The sequence below is a fragment of the Clarias gariepinus genome, chromosome 9, assembly GCF_024256425.1.
Source record: "Clarias gariepinus isolate MV-2021 ecotype Netherlands chromosome 9, CGAR_prim_01v2, whole genome shotgun sequence".
Taxonomy (NCBI): domain Eukaryota; kingdom Metazoa; phylum Chordata; class Actinopteri; order Siluriformes; family Clariidae; genus Clarias; species Clarias gariepinus.
This window is the reverse complement of record NC_071108.1, coordinates 16048024-16062935: the sequence shown is the minus strand read 5'-3', so window position 1 is coordinate 16062935 and position 14912 is coordinate 16048024. Positions and strand designations below refer to the sequence as shown.

The window sequence follows — 14912 nt, the reverse complement described above, 5'->3', positions numbered from 1 at the left end:
TTAACGGTTTTAACATTAAACATTTAAGTGTGACAAACATGCAAAAGAATAAGAAATCAGGAAGGGGCAAATAGTTTTTCACACCACTGTAGATATTATTTAGAAATGCTGAATATTTTTATTGGGATTACTTAATATTTTCACTGCTAAAATAACAGTGCTGAAGTGAATCTTAACATGCTGGAGTCTTTTTCGATTTCTCATTTGTGATTCACTCTCCAATTACTGAACAGGGAGTATATTTGGTCAAAAAAAAATGTACAAATCAGCATAAACAAGGTGTAAGATACTCAACCTTACAACATTTTAATTCTTTGTGTTAATAAGTTAGGCACAGAGTTCTGCTGTGCAGAAACTGGTGGTGGACTGTACGTACTGTACATGGGCTTCAACCTGAAATAATATCACTGATTACATTAAAGCTGATCAGCTTATTTTTAGCTTTAACCTTTTAACTATTTCAACAAACTCTTTTCCCGTCAACGACAGGTACTAACGCTAGTCGTTAATGATACTGACTTTGATTTTGATGATTTAAGTGCAAATCCAACATCTTTAAGTTGCATGTTTGAGCATACACGTACACACACAAAAAAGTTATGATTTTAGATTTTTTAAAATCATGTTTATCTATATACAACCTTGATGAATTAAAGGTTGAAGATGTATTTGCAGTCTTCTATGAGGTGTGTGTGTGTGTGTGTGTGTGTGTGTGTGTGTGTGTGTGTGGATGTGTGTGTGAAGTTAACTATGAACATGGTCTGAGTGGAGGTATTGTGTGCGAAGGTGACAGTGGAACAGATCCCTGTTCTGAGAAATGGGATAAGCTTGTGTCGTTGCCAGAGTATTATTAGCCTGTGTGGTTGCTGTGTTTAGCCGAGCACAGGGAAGCCCCCCAGAGCATGCAGGCACCTGACGCCTGCAACCTGCTCTGGTATGGCGCACACACACATGCAAACACGCGCATATGCAAACCCACACACAAACACACACACACATACACATACATACACACACAAACTCACACGAACATACACATGCCAAGCTTCAGCTGGTGTCATCCAGCTTTAATCTTAATCAATGTGAGTATATTTGTAACCAAGTAACTAAGCAATGTCAGAAACTTCTACTTGGGGTTTATATATCCCTCCAACCCCCGTTGTCTTCTAATGGACAGATTGAGATATAGCAGGCCTGGTGTCTTTTCCTGGAATGAAGCCCTTTTCCCAGATTGCCTGACGCCACAGGACTGATAGTGACGCTCCCTTGGAAATGTGGGAAACAGTTTTGGAAAGTAGAAAGACATGCATATGCTCAATAACTGGAAAAACGAGCAGGATTAATAGCTGAGAGATCAGAAATAGCCTTATGGGAAACGTTTTTTTTTTTTTTTTGATGAATATTTTAATGGCAGAACTCAAGTCATTACATTTACATTATGGCATTTGGCAGAAGCCTTTATCTAGAGGGACTAACATTTTTATCTCATTATTCATCTGAGCAGTTAAGAATTAAGCGCCTAACAGTGACCCCTGACCCCAAGTCTAGTACAGTAGTTTGGGATCGTGATAATGAAGTAAAACGTTTATTCTGCAGCACAGTTACTTAAGGAGCAATAGGTTTAGATCTGTTTTGGAGACACAGATGAAGAGTAACGAGATAAAGTAAAACCTATAAAAAGCACATTTAATGTTATGATTTTCTTTTCTGTGTAATATGTTTGGGTTTTGTTTTGCAGTTGCAGCGAGCCAATTGGAAGATTCCAACACATTGAGTGAAGTGTTTCTTGAACATATTGTGACCAGATTTCTGGATAGACAGCTTTGTTTCCATAATTGGGAATTTTAATACGAGGAGAGGGTGAAACAGTAATAATCTCATTAGGTCAGTGCGATTGACCTGTTTTACATTGTTTCCCAAGAGAAACTCTGAGGCATTATACACAAATCTAACCTTTTGCTGTGGCCTTCTTGTAAAGTATGTTTTGGAAGACACTGCCCTTTTAAAGTGAAGTATTTAGATGTATTTTATGGCATCAAACCCTGAGATTAGCCATTTTAAGATATTTCAAAATGTAAAATTACTACTCAAAGGACAAAATTTGTTTAGAACTGTAGAGAATATAGACTTGTGTGGACTTTCATGGCATTTTATGGCAGGTTTCCAGCTCTGCTGGCCAGCAGCCATGAAATCAACCCCGAGTGCTTACATTGTTTAAAATATTCTGGGTTAGTCTTAGATTGCTGATCGTCACTCTGTAAGGTCATGCTTAAATCCCAGAAAAGAATATGGAGTAAGAATACAGGTTCTAAAATATTGTTTGTAACCCTAAGAGGGAAATTGTAGGAATGATATGAGATCTAAGAGGCTGGTTAAATGGTTTCTTTTTCTGATAAACTTCTGACATGGTTGGTACTGCCTACAGCGAAACATCTGTAACGATGGGTCTGCAGCTGGAGTTTAGACTAGGCTCAACTTAGCATTTACAAAAGGAAACATACAGACATGAACTGTTTTCTGCAGTTTTTAAACAGTCAGAATCTGCTTTCTGACCTGATTGAACTGTAGACATAGCAGTGAACATACGCATTTACCAGTTCCTTCTTGTAGGTTTGCTAAGGATAGGATCATAAACCTATTTCTTAATAAATGTAATATCATATATTCACTTAAAATGGTAATGATGAATTATTGATTGATCAATTGCCTTTAGAAGGCACATTGACAATGTGGTTAGCACTATGGCCTCTCACCTCCAGGATTGAGTGCTTGATTCTCACCTCAGGTCTGTGTGCATGGAGTTTGCATGTTCGTTTCTCCAGGAACTCCGATTCCTAATTCCGTATCCAAATGCAGATTAGAATAATTGGTGTTTCCAAATTTCCTGTAGTGTGTGCCCTGCAACCTTTTACAGGATGAGTGGTAGAGAGAATAATAGAGTAATTGCCATTGAAATGTATTAACCAATAATGTTTGTTTTGCATGTAGTGGCAACCTTAAAAACCCAGCTGTAATCTAACATTAGCTTAGCTATCCGCTTTACATGCTTAATAATAACCTGAAAGCTAGTGCACTATGAAGGGGTAGAATCTCTTGTTCCACACATTAAGTAGCACCCTTGATCAGGGATTAGAGATGGATTTGAGATTCAGCCTTGTGTTAAGAACTAGTTAGCTGTGAACAAAGCGGTAAGGTGAAGCTCGCGTTAATTTAAACAAGCAGTAATGAAAGATCGACTCAACAATGACAGTTTAAGGGCAATTCAGAACAAATTAGAAGCAATTCCTTTAGAGACGGTGTGTTATTTAAAATGATGTAACATTATCAGATGTGTTTTCTTCCTCACAGTGCTTCACTTTTGAATGTGGGGTTTGGCAGGCTGTACTCTCCTCTTTGCTTTACTGTGTACCACCAGTAAATTTTTTTGGTGCTATGCTATACCAGATTGTACTGGCCTAGTTTTACCCATGTGTAATGAGTTTGACGCAGAGGCGGCACCACAGGCACACTGACACAAGGCGAGGTCTTGCAAAAAAAGGGTAATTTTATTTGGAAAAGCGGGAAAGGAAATGGTTTAAGGAGGGAGGACGGAAAAAATGGAGCAAAAGTTATTAAGGTGTGCACGTGCGGGTCTGGAGGCCGTGTCCAGCTGGCATGACGGGCAGAATGGCCCCAATGGACCCGAAAAAGAACATTTATATGTGACAGTCAGTATTCATACTATGGCCGGCCACTAATAATTCAGTGTACGGGAAATACTTGATTGATTGTGCTGCTACTGTACAACAGTTTAAATAAAAGTTAAGCTCAGGATGAAATGTATCATTAATTATCCATGATTAATCGATTATTAATTTGTAATGTGTTTGACTATCAGTTGAGAAAAATGTGCAAAATTTTCAACCCTAAACTTCTTCATGAATAAGGTGAAGTATTTAGGCTTTTCAGGCTTGGCTTTTCTCCCTATTGCATCGCGCACCACCACTATATTAGCAGAGGGCTTTTTAATTTATCGGAAACTGCCTTGCTCTGTAATTCATTCATTCAACACATCAGCAGTCCTAAAGCAGTCAGTCCTAAAGTTGGTCGGTTTCCATGGTTGGTTGAAAGCGTGCATGAGACAAGTGGGCATTATTTTCATCGATTGTGCACACCGATAGGCGTTCTTAATAAGTACAATGTAGTTCCCTAGTGGAAGAGCCATTAAAACCTTGTGCTCTTGACTAAAGAGCCAGCTTGCATAATAAGCTTTAATGGCTTACTTATCAAAAAAAGCTTAATATAATTTATCCTGTGGTACACATTATTAGAATGAACAATTTACGTCGTTTTAAACACTTTGTGTGTGTGCGCACCATGGGGCTGTGTGAAGCAGGATAGTAAGATGCAAGTTAAAACTTGCGTGGTGTTTGCGCCCCAAATTACGATTACAAATGATAGATTTGAGTTATGGGACATAAATCCAGGTAATGAAAGAGCATGTGTGCTACATGGAATTATCCATAAACACCAAATGTTTTGCAAAAAAGAAGGTCTGCTTTACGCCTTGGAGCACATCCCTGCACCCTGCCCCAGAAATGAGTCACCTCCACCTGGCTATTTCAGTTCCAAGTAAAAAACATTTCCTATAATTATAGGGCCAAATACATCTTTGCCCTCAGGGATAATATACACAGTCACTAATCACAATAAACTCCTTATTCTTATCCATATACTTTATTTAAACTGTTATTCTTTTTGTGCTTAGGTTAAGTTCTTTAGGTACGAAAGGGTTTCTAAATGTCTGAACTTGTCCATAGAGAGAGAGAGGGAGAGAGAGTGGAAAATGTGACCACTTTTGTTCTCCATAAATGAATCACATTACACCAGCTTTTGGCCAGGATTTAACCCTGGCATAAGTTCGTAACAGACCCACACACATACACATGCCCACAGACATTAATACTCACCTTAGTCAGGGCCAGTTGGCAAATATTTCAATAATCAGATTCATAAACATGGCTCCCCCAAACTTTCACAGCTGTTATTTAATAAATACCTACTTTGAAAGATATGTAATATAACATTCACATTATTTTCCACTGCCCATAGACAGGTAAACTACATTTAGTCTTGCTCCATCTGTTTTGTTCATTTCAGTTTATTTGAGGGCAGATCTGCTTTCTTTTTAGGTCAATTCTGCTTCTATATATTCTTCGGCTGTCATGCTTTCACTCTTCGCCTATTTTCTTTCATCACACATCACGCACTGGCACTCTGAACTGAACCGACGTTTCTTAATGGCTGATGGACTATGCCAAATCAGCAGAAAAACAGTGCTCCCATGATGTCATCTCTTCCGTTGTGCTCATATGACTTGAAGTCTGCGTGCACACACACATGCACACACAAACTTGTCTTGTTATTTTTGTGAGGACCTACAGTAAGTAGCTAAGTAATGTTATGTTTTCCACTTAATTTTAACCCTTACATTAACCCCGGTAACCAGAAGAAACCTTTTGGCTCCTTAAGTTTTTTAAATAAAATCCGCAGGTCTTGTGGAAGCAGGGGGATTGTATACCCCCAAAAATCTTTTATATCTAGCAAGATATACAACATTACTTTTGCAATTTAATGCTATATCATAGTGCTAAATTATACTACTCTTAGATTGAACCTTAACCATAGTCTCAGCAAGGAAATGGTGAAATGCTTAAATGACTAAAGTGTGTGTCGGAATAGATCGGAAGTGTCATAAGAAGGCTCATGCTCTATGACTTATCTGAGTTCAGAGGTCACTGAACTTCAGCCAGTCTAGTAACATGTCTATTCCCTGGGGCTACATAAGAAGTCACATGCTTTAAACCTATTTGACTGTGTACGTAGCAGGCTAGGAGATTTCAAAACATGGATTAAAGGAACAAGGTCAGACTGGTGGTAATGAGTCAAATACAGGAAAAAAAAGGAAGATGATTATGCATTTAAGAAATGTTTGTACAAGTATAGGTGAACATTTTGCAGGTTAAATGAATACAACGTGACTTGGGTTTTACTTGACAGTAGCGAAGGAATTACACATCACCAGAGTATGAAATGAACAGGTTTCAGTCACTCCCAAGAAAGACCTTGCATTATGTTCATCTTATTTTCTTCTAGTTACAGGTCTTTGTAAAGACATACATAAATACAGTTTGTGCAGTTTGGCCTGTTCTGTGCAGGCGGGAGCTTGACCTTCTGCCCTTCCCGTACCCAAAGTCAGTGGATTTTGTGGGTAAGGCCTGTTGGACAGGGATGAGAAGAGTGCTCTTAGAATAGCTCGATGGCGTCAGGAATGCCGGGAGTGCCAGTAAGATTGTGAACATGGCTGGAGGATCACCCATATTGCTGCCAGAGGGAGACACACACACACACACACACACACACACACACACACACACACACACACGCATACACGCACACACAACCAACACACTTCACCACCTAGTTAGATCACCAAGAAGAAGAACATTAAAAACACACTCAAGGTTTTTAATGAATGTTATAATTTTAACGATATTGGTCCACATGGTGTATGGTGTCGCAATGAAGACAAGCGATGAGTCCCAAAGCATCACAGTCGTCCTGATATCCAGCACAACAGCACAACCTTGAGTGTGGTATTTCCTTTATACAATAGTTCCTATAACAACATCTGGCAGAACGAACTAATCGCAACTGGTGGAGCTGGCGCCCGACAGTTAGTGTGATAAACAGTAGTGACAGTAGTTCTAAATTCTTATCGGTACTGTGGAGTCAAAAGGTGAGGGGCCATTATCTTATTATCATAGGAGCTCCATTGTCACCGCTTTTGGAAAGCAGATTACTCAGTCGGAAGTAACTATTGTATAATTATAATTATAATCCTTTTTTAACCCTTTAACATTCTTTTAAACGCTTTGCTAGAAGACATTTTGAGTTTCTTTATGTTATTGAAAAACCTGTTGAACTTGTTGAACTTGATTGAGCTGTCACTACCTTTTGAAAATCTACTAGATGTTGCTGTGTCTTATAAGAGTATGCCTATACATTTGTAAGTTAACAAACCAAGCTAAATAAAATAGATCTACTGCCCAAAACATTATAGTTTTTTTTTCCTATCCTTAAAGATAGATTTCACTGGAATGTTTTTGTAATAAACACTTTCATGGCATTACAGTTTTTGTTTCTGTTAAATAACAGTAATGAGGAACAATTTTATGATTTCAGTTTGTCATACATATTAACTGGAATCTAATCAACAGCAGAAACAAGTGTACAGATGTGACCTTTTTAATCACTGCCACTAGTTATATTTCTGTTCTATTCAGTGCTCTGGATGAGTCTGGTTATTATTAGGAAAGACGCTCCGAGATCCTCTGGGATCAAAGTGCAGTATGGTATGGGGTTAACATGAAGTAATTTATAGGTTTGGTCTATGTCACCGTTTCTCTGTGCTAAACATGCACTTCCAACTGTACTCATAGAGGGCAACAATGTCAGCACCTATTCATAACTCCAGATTTATATCTAAGGCCAACAAGCTTGTCCCAACTCCACCTTCCTTCTCTCTCTATATCTTTCTTGCTTTCTTCCTAAATTGAGTCACATGATACCTCTGTGAGATTATTGATTGTCTGATCATTGTAATATAAAGGTTTGTGTCCATTTGTGGTAACAAGAAATATTTGGTAAAAAAAAAAAATAATAATTAGATTAATATATATGACGGAGAGAGTACAGAAGAGTTTACAGTTTAGAGTGCATCCATCCAGCATGCTCAGACAGCTGAACTCGTCTTTCATCTCCGCACCTGCTCCGGCCCCTTGTTCCCACTCAGTGTTAGAGACTCAGCGAGACGTGCACAGCCGTCGAGAGAGAATAGCACTGAAATGACTGCCACCTGCTGTATGACAGAGAGAAATGGAGCTATATCTGTAGGCATACAATTAAAGTCTTTGATCTGCAAACTAAGCATGCTGACATAGGAACAGATTCTTGATGTGTTGAAAATAATCCCAGTCTTACTAATCCCAGAATCAGAAAGGCTTTGTGAGAAAGGATTACCTGTTTTACTTTTCATGATTTGCACCTCTTATGTTTTATTACGATCAGTTTAATCTAAAATGGCTCATTATAGAAGAATTTCAATAGAAACCGAGTTCCTTAAGTATTTTTATATTTTTTGTACATAAAATCAAAAAGGAAGTAGCAGTGGCAGTGATATTAGAGCTGAGGGCTAAAAGCTAATACCGGACAAGAGTTTAACAGTGTGTCTGTTAAGGTTGGGCAGTCCATTATATCACTATGCATTTTCATGATTTCTGGATTTTTGTAAAGTATTGCAAACCCATAATGACTGCCAGATTTAATAGAGTGTCTTCTCCAAGTACCAAACTGTATCACTTTTTCTTTTTTTTCAGCCTAATTTAGTAGTATCCAATTCCTCCCCGTCACTAGGGGGCTCTCTAGTTAAGGCTACTACTACCACTCAGTCGGGAGGGTCGAATACCTATCACATGTTTCCTCCGAACCACTTGACACCAACCAACCGGATCTTTTTAAACTGCTCACTCACGCGCTGTTGGGTGCGGCTATCCGCTCCTTCTGCTTGCATGAGCTCACAGACTGTAGAGCCGTGATTATGTAGGAGCACCAAGTTCCTCTTATCCCACTCAGTACCTCTGAGAGAGCTTGGCCAATCAGCTCTCTCTAGCCCTCCGGAGAGGTTACTGCATCACCCGGGAATCAAACTTGCGATCTCCAGATGATAGGGAGAGCACTTTACCACCGTATCACTTTTGATTAATTCAAAAAAATATTAGTCAAAAGTTTGGACACATCAGTCAAAAGTTTTGATTTATTCTCTACATTCTAGAACAATACTGGAGATTTCATAGTTATGAAGTAACACATATGGCATTGGGTAATTAAATAACAACAACTAGTCACTTATTTTAATGCATGATGGTCAGCTGTTCTGGAACAGTTCATGCAAGAACAGTATTGTCAAGTGCATTTGCAGAACTCATCAAGCACTTTGATGAAATCATGAAGACCTTCCCAGGAAAGCAAGACCAAAACTTCAGTTCCTCTAGCGTTACCAGCCTTAAAAATCATCCATTAACAGCACCTCAAATTAGAGTAATTATAAAGGCTTTACAGAGAATAAGTAGCAGACACATCATAATATCAGCTGTTTCGAGGAGATTATTGCATATTTAAGATGCTTTTAACATTGTTTTATATTCAAGAAAGAAATAAAAGTCAGGAAAGACCATGGAATTAGCAGATGTGTCTAGACTTTTGACTGGTGTGTAAATTTGTAGTGCAAAATTGGTAGTGGAAATGTTTAATATCTTTGTTATCAGTCCTTACGTGTTATTTGTAAATTGTTTGGGGAGTCATTATATCGACTATTAGTTTCTCCTTTAAAGGCTCTTTGTTGGAAAGGGAAGATATTGTAAATAATCTGCTATATTATATCCACCGTGCTCATTATAACCACATCTCTATTTTATGGACACTTACTCAATCACTGCTGATGACGTGTAATGTATGAGACAAAATAAGACCAAATTAAGATCTAGGATTGTTTCACTCTGGATAATCATCTAACATGACCATCACTGGCAGGATGTCTGAAAATACCATTTGTGCTTCCTTTGTATTTTTATCCATTGTTGTTACTGTTATGATTCATTTTTACAAAAGGAGAAACTGCCTTATTATGTTATAAGACCATTTTAATTGAAACACTCAAAACTGACCTCTCCTCCACAGAGCTACTGGAAACGAGGACCATCCGGCCATTCAGCTTCTCCTTCAACACCAGTGACTACCGAATTCTTCACATGGACCAGGACCAGGGCCGACTTTACCTGGGCAGTTGTGAATATATAGTCTCTCTGGACATGCAGAACATCAACAAGGAGCCACTGATTGTAATATACTTTTGCAACATTCAACATTTAAAAAGTATAAATATTTTCTCACTATTAGCTTGCTCAGTTTTGCCACATGACTGCCTCCAGAGACGTTCATTGAGGAACTTTTAAATACTGTCAAGATTAACCCCCTAGTGATGCGTCAATGTTTGCTATGAATGTTGTAATCTCTTCTTGTGAAATAACTTTTAATGATTTCATTTTATTTAAATGTGGTCAAAAGAAAACGTCAAAAAAGAATAGTAACCCTACTCCGTAACTTTTATCTTTGTAACTTCTTATACAAAGTATTGCAATTTTGCTAGTGTGAGACCATGTTGGGGATTTTAGTACTGTGCTAATCTTTGGTACAGTACCAATCAAAAGTTTGGACACATCTTCTAATTCCATGGTTTTCCTGATTTTTTATTTCTTTTTAGGACATACATATTATGCAATAATATTCTTCAATCAGTTTCGAGATGTGTCTGTTACTTATGCTCTGTACGTAAAGCCTTCGTAACGCCTCTAATCTGTGGTGCTGTAAATTGGTGACTATTGAGGCTGGTAACTTTAAATGAACTTCTCCTTTGCATCGGAAATAAATTTTTGGTCTTGCTTTCCTGGTCTTTATGAGAACCAGATTAATAGTGGTGCCTGATGGGGTTCGCAAATGCACTTGACGAAACAGTTGCAAGAACTGTTACAAAATATTGCAAGAGCTGTTCCAGAACAGCCGACCTTCGTGTCTTAAAATAACAACCTACTGTTGTTGTGGCTGTTGTTGTTACTTAATTAACTAATTTCATAATGTTTTTTTTTTTTTTTTTGGTTTTAAAATATTCAGTATGGTTATAGAATGTAGATTTTTTTTTATCTATACTTTGGCTGGTACTGTATATATACAAAATATACAATGCAGTGTAGTGTTAAACTCAGCTTTTGATTCTAGATCCACTGGCCTGCTACTGCCCAAAGAAAAGCAGAGTGCAAGATGGCAGGAAAAGGAGGACAAGTAGGTCTACATTCATTCTGCAACTTTTTGTTATGAATGAATACCCAGCTGTAGACATAAGTTCATGACTAATTATAGCTCACTGACTGATTTTGGGTTTTTGATTACCTTTCCATATGTGGGTGAAAAATGAAATGAGGCATGAAAAGATACTCATTTATTCTTTCTCTTGCTGCAGGGAGAGTGTGCTAACTTTATCCGTCTGATCGAGCCATGGAACAGGACTCATCTGTACACATGTGGCACTGGAGCTTACAAGCCCATCTGCACTTTTGTCAACAGAGGGTGGAGGGCTGAGGTGTGCACATAAACGCAAACACACACATGCCCATGAGGCATAAATACAGCCACATTTAAGTTTTTAAAACTCATTGTATTGTCACAGTAAAAGCCTGGTGATCATCCTGTCTATGTGTTTGTGGTCAGGAATACCTCTTTCGACTGGTGCCTGGCTATATGGACTCTGGAAAGGGAAAATGCCCTTATGATCCCCGCCAAGAAAATGCGGCCGCTTTAATCAGTGAGTCTTTTCTCTCTCCCCCTCTCTCCTCACTTTTTCTGTATTTTAGAAAAAAAATAGCTGCTATGGCAGAGTCATGCTTCATTAACATTGAATTTTTGTCTCTGTATCATTCTCCGTCTTTGCCAGATGGGAACCTGTATGCTGGAGTGCATGTAGACTTTATGGGCACAGACCCAGCCATATTCAGGACTCTAGGAGACAGACCTGCTGTCAGGACAGAACAGTATGATTCACGGTGGCTTAATGGTAGGATGTAAAAAAAAATGTAGTTAGAGAGCAAAAACAAACATTTAGGTTTTGTGTAAATGTGTAGAAGTGATACTAAGTTTATATATCTGCAGCTAACCTTTTATTATATTTCTTCTTATAGAGCCAGTGTTTGTAAAAATTCAGAAAATCCCTGATAGTACAGAGAAGAACGACGACAAATTGTATTTTTTCTTTCGGGAAAAGAGTTTGGATGCAGCAGGAGGCAGCACTCCAAGTGTTTTGGCCAGAGTGGGCAGAGTTTGTCTGGTGAGAACTAAAACCCAAAGGCTATCACCTTTTATTTTAATTCTGATATATAATCATAATTCTCTTAAACAATTAAAGTGTAAAATTAAAGTTTATTTTATTTTAGGCTTCCTACAAATGGCTATAACATACATGAATGAAGCACCTAATCACTCAACATTCACCTGATTTAAAACTGTAACAAGTTTAACATACACAAGATGTACAGTAAGCGCCCAACATATACAGTGCATCTTAAGAAATCTTCGTTTTTTTCATAATTCACTTTAAAACATTTTTATTTAATATTAATTGCACATAAAGTAAAATATATTCAACTTTTTTTGTTTTTATTTTGTTGATAATGGCTTCACATTAAAAGTTAAATATAAAAAAATACAGTACAGAAACGTCCAACTTCTAAAAAATATGTTAATTTCTGCAATTTATACTTTATTGGAATCCTTGAGTAACAATTATTGGATTAATGCATCATGGAGGTGATCATCCTGTGACCACTGAGTTGTTTTTGAAAACCAGCTTGCTTTAATAGCAGCCATCAGCTCATCTGTAATGGGTCTGCTGTAACTTTCCATGAATATGCTTTGAGCATATTACAACATTATTAGTACATACATGATAATGACTTTATTTAGTGGCTTTAAGGGAAACAACTTGTCTAAGCATAAAGTATTAGATATATACTGTATGTATTGTCTCAACACATCTTTTAGCAGCACAAGAACATCTTTCAGAAGGCCCAGTTTGACTCATGATGTTACAGGATTAAAGATTGGTCTATTTCAATCTAAAAAAGAAAACATAACCAATAATGGCAACAAATTTTAATGCATATGTTTTATCATAAAACTATGGGTGTCTGGGTGTCCATTAAATTCTTGCATGTATGTGTTCGTCATATAACTTATTGATTAAATACTCTATAAGTTCGTACCTGGATGGGGTAATATCCTATCTCAAGACACAAGTACACACATTTACATACCCAATCACACACTACACACAATTTGGCACGGGGAGGAGGACACACTCGGGGAAAGACAGTTGAGATTTAAACCCTCTGGAAGTCCAAGGCGTTAAAAAAAAATCATACATACCCTAATGATTAAAACAGTTATAACCAAAATGTTCTTTACAGCTTTGATTCTAAAAGGATAATAGATCATTATTCGATACTTCTTTTTAGAAGAAGAAAAAAACCCTGAAGAAATCAGAGTTCCCCCACTTTTGAGTTACATGAAGAACAATTGAAGCTTCAATATTGTAATGTTCATGGAAATGTATTATTACAGAATGTCATAATGTTTATAATAATAATAAAGGTTTCACATTGTTTTAGAGAGAATTGCTTTAATGTATGCATTTGGTCCACAATTAATTAAATGCATTTGGTTCACATTAATAGCTGAGAAAATAACATTAGATTATGCATTATATTACAATTGTTACAATATATATTACAATCTTTTTTTTCCCTTAGAATGATGATGGGGGTCAAAGATCACTGGTAAATAAGTGGACAACTTTCCTGAAGGCACGCCTAGTCTGTTCTGTGATTGGAACAGATGGAGTTGAGACATATTTTGATGAACTAAGTAAGCAAGATTTTTTTTAGATTTAGCTTTTTTTCTCTCTTTGTTAAATGAGATGTGATGCTTTTTCTGGATCTACTGGAGTGACAGATTAATGGTTTATGTTCAGGGGATGTCTTCATTCAGCGAACTAATGATGAACGCAATCCCATGGTGTATGCGCTGTTCTCCACTGCTGGGTAAGAACTGAGTGGGAGTTTATTAACCCTTTTAAGTGGTCATGTAAATGTTTTAGACGTCCATATGTAAGACTAGAGAAAAATGGTGACAAGGGTCTGTCTGCTTTCTCCCACCTGTCTTCTAGGTCTGTGTTTAAGGGTTCAGCAGTGTGCGTGTACTCCATGTCAGACATCCGAAATGTCTTTAATGGACCCTTTTCTCATAAACATGGTCACAATTACCAGTGGACACCATACACTGGAAAAATTCCTTACCCTCGCCCTGGGACGGTGAGTGAAAACACAGAGAATAATCATACAAAGTGATCATGAATAGCAGATTGATTATAAGCCTGACAGGAGCTTATTTAACCACAAAATATTGGATGATAATGGTACTGCAGTATTATACAGTATAGGGATGGGAATCACCAGGGACCACCCAATGCAATATTATCATGATACGTAGGTGGCAATTCGATCTGCACTGAGATTCTACAAGTATCCCAATTTTATAAATATACAGATTAAATATTATTATTATTATTATTATTATTATTATTTTAGATTTTGTTACAATTCTAAAAAAACTTTCTTTTACCACACATGATGCTGTGGTGTCTGACATTGTGTGAATAGGTTAGAGCCACCTGTAGGATTATAGAGGAATGGCAACATTTTATCATGTCAAGCATATAATAATAATAATTATTATTATTATTATTATTGATTTTGGATTTATACATGAATTGCAACACAGAAAAAATCAGGATGCGTCACTGAATTTTTTCCCATCTTTGATATAATATTTTATCCCATTTTTAAAGTTTTCCTCATGCTGGGAGAGGTTTTTGCAGTTTTTTTGGAATACATTGTTAAAGTGTGCTCTTTTTCCACTCTAATGATGTTCCTCAGTGCCCTGGAGGAACATTTACTCCTGGAGTCCACAGCACCAAAGCCTTCTCTGATGAAGCTGTCAACTTTGTGCGCGCGCACCCTCTTATGTACCATCCCATATATCCTACACACAAGCGCCCCCTGGTGGTCCGGACCGGCGTGGACTACCGCTTCACCACTATTGCAGTGGACATGGTGGATGCTGTGGATGGAAGATATGAGGTGCTTTTCTTGGGAACAGGTATTTCTAACAGGAACATTTCTAACCAAATGTGTCCTTTCATGATGCTG

General features: G+C 37.5%; 1 protein-coding gene across 4 annotated transcripts in view; it reads left to right on the top strand.

The window, feature by feature from the left end:
* sema3gb (sema domain, immunoglobulin domain (Ig), short basic domain, secreted, (semaphorin) 3Gb) overlaps positions 1-14912 on the top strand; it is a 43528-nt gene that overhangs the window by 23588 nt on the left and 5028 nt on the right. For all 4 annotated transcript variants that reach the window (XM_053503182.1, XM_053503181.1, XM_053503183.1 and 1 more), the window contains exons 3-12: positions 9778-9938; positions 10873-10935; positions 11114-11233; positions 11362-11455; positions 11585-11704; positions 11829-11974; positions 13455-13569; positions 13676-13745; positions 13871-14015; positions 14640-14862. In XM_053503182.1, the coding sequence (XP_053359157.1) occupies positions 9778-9938; positions 10873-10935; positions 11114-11233; positions 11362-11455; positions 11585-11704; positions 11829-11974; positions 13455-13569; positions 13676-13745; positions 13871-14015; positions 14640-14862 (1257 nt within the window). The remainder of the gene's footprint in view (positions 1-9777; positions 9939-10872; positions 10936-11113; positions 11234-11361; positions 11456-11584; positions 11705-11828; positions 11975-13454; positions 13570-13675; positions 13746-13870; positions 14016-14639; positions 14863-14912) is intronic.